The sequence below is a fragment of the Helianthus annuus genome, chromosome 1, assembly GCF_002127325.2.
Source record: "Helianthus annuus cultivar XRQ/B chromosome 1, HanXRQr2.0-SUNRISE, whole genome shotgun sequence".
Lineage (NCBI taxonomy): Eukaryota > Viridiplantae > Streptophyta > Magnoliopsida > Asterales > Asteraceae > Helianthus > Helianthus annuus.
In genome coordinates, this window is record NC_035433.2 from 53,888,271 (window position 1) to 53,889,889 (window position 1,619).

A 1,619-nucleotide genomic window follows, 5' to 3' on the forward strand; every position below is an offset into this window, starting at 1 on the left:
AATGGGAACACCCTTCTTTTATAATGGTCAACGCGGATGCTAAAAAAGTTGCATGCTGTTGAGATGTCCTAAGGGCTTTTTTTTAGACTCGTACAAAGCACTTGAATCCTCAGGAGCGGCCCTGTCTCCGCACACTCTCTTTTCCACATATGCAAATATATGCCGCATCTAAGCTTTTGGGTCCATTAGTCCATTGCAAATGCTCTAATGTGAACTATAGGATTTTTGTTGGAGTAATACAACCAAGCACAACGATTACACATATTTACGTAATTATTATTAACTCAATCGTTTATAAACATCTAAAACATCCAACCAGAACAACAAAAATAGGATCACGAGAACACTTCTAGGCATAATAAACACTGACAATACAACGAACATCGTTAACAACATATCGCAAAAATAACAGACATAGCTTTCTTAAAGGGCCTCGTTTTCATTTGCTTCAGTCTTGTCTCTCATAGAATAACTATGAAGATTTCTAGTAAAACTAGTAGTCGTGTCCAAGAAATAAAGCACAAACGACATGATGATGCAACACACAAACATGGGTATCGGTCCAAAGATCCACAAAAAGAGCGGAAACGAGAAGTAAAATGCTCTCAAACCGATAGACCAAAACAGGCTTCCGCGGTTCAAGTTCCTAGCAACGTAGTTTATCGGTTCTCTCCTGTCTATGAATGTAGGAACCGTGACCAAGAAGCTAACATGAGCATAGTAACGAATTGACTGCACATTGCAAAGAAATGCAACAAGAAAACAGAGCAAGATTGCAAAGTATTTTACTGACGATAAGAGTTGGGTATTATTTCCGTACATCAATTGTGAAGCTGCGGGGTTTGTATTAGAAGCGCTGCTCACGAAAACGCTGATTATTGAACTCAGAGTGATCGCGGTTGTGGCTAGAAGAGTGGATGCCATTATGTTGTTGCGAATAGTTTGCACTGCTAATACGCCATTCTTTAGCGGATCCTGTAACGCTAGAAAAACAAAATCAGCCATTTCCAACAACACGTGACATGGGCGAAGCTTTTAAGGGGCGGGAGGAGGCAGCCGATCCCCAAACTTTTTGCTCAGTAGTGGAGAGTATGTAGTTTTCGTATAGAAATTTTTGGGTATATACGTTTTCGACCCCCCAGTTTTATAGAAATTTTTAGGTCCGTGACTTCCCCGGTCGGAAATCTCAAGCTTCGACCATTGATGATCAAAAACAATAAAACTTAAATCCAGCAAGCAAACCATTGATGATCAAAAGCAATTACAAATTATAGTAAAGCGAAAGGGAAGAAGACTGACAGCCATCATAGAGAAGACCCACTGATGTCGAGTTTCTGAATTGAGGCCAATAACAGTTTGTCTTGGGTGTTTGAAAACGGTGTAAACAAGCCAAATATGGTAGGCGATCATAATCCCTAAACCCAAAGGCACCAGAACGTAGTCAACATCTTTCTCCTCCATCTCTTCTCGATTCTCCAACCACAAAAATCAGCAAGAACATGAAACCCTCTGTCTAGAATCTCATGCTTTTGCTTTTCCTCTTTCTTTTCAACTTTTTATAAATCATGAGTTAGAAGTTAGAAATTCTGAATTCTGATTTTCTCCTTTTCAAGTCATAA

At 39.5% G+C, this 1,619-nt stretch overlaps 1 protein-coding gene across 1 annotated transcript; it reads right to left on the reverse strand.

The window, feature by feature from the left end:
* Positions 1-264: 264 nt before the first annotated feature.
* On the reverse strand, positions 265-1,570 carry LOC110928573. Its single transcript, XM_022171586.2, has 2 exons — positions 1,300-1,570; positions 265-975 (listed from the first exon to the last, which is right to left on the reverse strand). The coding sequence occupies exons 1-2, from the start codon at positions 1,459-1,461 to the stop codon at positions 424-426; spliced, it is 714 nt and encodes a 237-aa protein (XP_022027278.1). The 5' UTR covers positions 1,462-1,570; the 3' UTR covers positions 265-423.
* Between the last annotated feature and the right edge of the window lie 49 nt (positions 1,571-1,619).

Excerpts from the sequence above, each read along its gene's own strand:
- LOC110928573 (XM_022171586.2), bottom strand. The coding sequence starts at position 1,461 with ATGGAGGAGAAAGATGTTGACTACGTTCTGGTGCCTTTGGGTTTAGGG. Across the intron at positions 976-1,299 it reads GGGTCTTCTCTATGATGGCT|GATCCGCTAAAGAATGGCGT; the intron begins GTCAGTCTTCTT and ends CTAGCGTTACAG.